General features: G+C 44.8%; 1 protein-coding gene across 1 annotated transcript; it reads left to right on the top strand.

Annotated features, from left to right (window-relative positions):
• Positions 1-330: 330 nt before the first annotated feature.
• On the top strand, positions 331-1,200 carry LOC127044030 (olfactory receptor 51G2-like). The gene has a single exon (XM_050938401.1). The coding sequence runs from the start codon at positions 331-333 to the stop codon at positions 1,198-1,200; it is 870 nt and encodes a 289-aa protein (XP_050794358.1).

The raw sequence follows: 1,200 nt of genomic DNA, 5'->3' as shown, positions 1-1,200 counted from the left end.
TGTAAGTGCTGGGTGTCAGGAGGAAACTTTCCCTGGAAGCAGGTTATCTCATGGCTGTCTATTGAAGGGCTTCTTCCATCTTTCTCTCCAGCATCGGAAACTAGCTTCTGGGCTAGAAGGAACACAGGTCTTACCCAGTCTGGCAGTGCCTATCTTCACATCAGTGGTGTAAATCCAAAACTTTGTTTTTGATGATCTTCCTTGAGATCCTGGGAGTCTCTAGACTTGCACTGAGAGCAGAAATATGTCTTGTTAAATATAATCTAGTTTCCTGTACTTTTTCCTTTCAGGAAGGAAAGTTGAAAACTCCTGGGACCTGCCCAGTACTTAATGTCAGCTGTCAATGACAGCAAATCCAACTCTGCAGTGTTACATCTCACCGGCATACCTGGGCTGGAAGACGTCCATCACTGGATCTCTATCCCTATCTGCTTAATGTATCTAATTTCGATAGTAGGAAATTCAGTCATTCTGTTCATTATAAAAACAGATCCAAGCCTCCATGAGCCCATGCACATATTTCTTTCCATGTTGGCCGTCACAGACCTTGGCTTACCGGTAACCACCATGCCAACGATACTGGGCATATTCTTGTTTAAATATAGGGAGATCAGCCTCGATGCCTGTTTTGCTCAGCTGTTTTTCATCCACTTGCTTTCATGCATTGAATGCTCCGTGCTCTTGTTGATGATCTTTGACCGCTTTGTCGCGATCTGCAATCCTTTAAGATATGCATCTATCTTACTCCTCCCAAAAATAGCCAAGATGGGACTGGTGTGTGTGCTAAAGGCCGTGTCCCTAATATTTCCACTCCCCTTTCTCCTGAAACGGTTCCAATTCTGTCGAGCTAATGTCCTCTCCCATTCCTTCTGTGTGCACCAAGAGGTCATGAATTTAACTTGTTCAGATATCACAGTCAACAGAATCTATGGCTTGTCTATTGCACTCTTAACAGTGGGGTTAGACTCGTTGCTCATCTGCCTCTCTTATGTGATGATCCTCAGAACAGTGCTGAGCATCACATCCCACATGGAGTCCATCAGGGCCCTGAAAACCTGTTTCGCCCATCTCTGTGCTGTCTTCCTTTTCTACACACCAAGGCTTGGCTTGCTTGTGATACACAGTTTCAGGAAAAGCTCTTCTCACTCGCTTCAGAATTTTCTAGGATATGTATACCTGCTGGTCCCGCTTCTCACATGA

This window comes from Gopherus flavomarginatus, chromosome 1 (genome assembly GCF_025201925.1).
Source record: "Gopherus flavomarginatus isolate rGopFla2 chromosome 1, rGopFla2.mat.asm, whole genome shotgun sequence".
NCBI classification, from domain to species: domain Eukaryota; kingdom Metazoa; phylum Chordata; order Testudines; family Testudinidae; genus Gopherus; species Gopherus flavomarginatus.
The sequence above is the reverse complement of the archived record's forward strand: the minus strand, read 5'-3'. Positions and strand labels throughout refer to the sequence as shown.

What these genes read in the sequence shown, in the direction of transcription:
- LOC127044030 (XM_050938401.1), top strand. Translation starts at nt 331, where the DNA reads ATGTCAGCTGTCAATGACAGCAAATCCAACTCTGCAGTGTTACATCTC.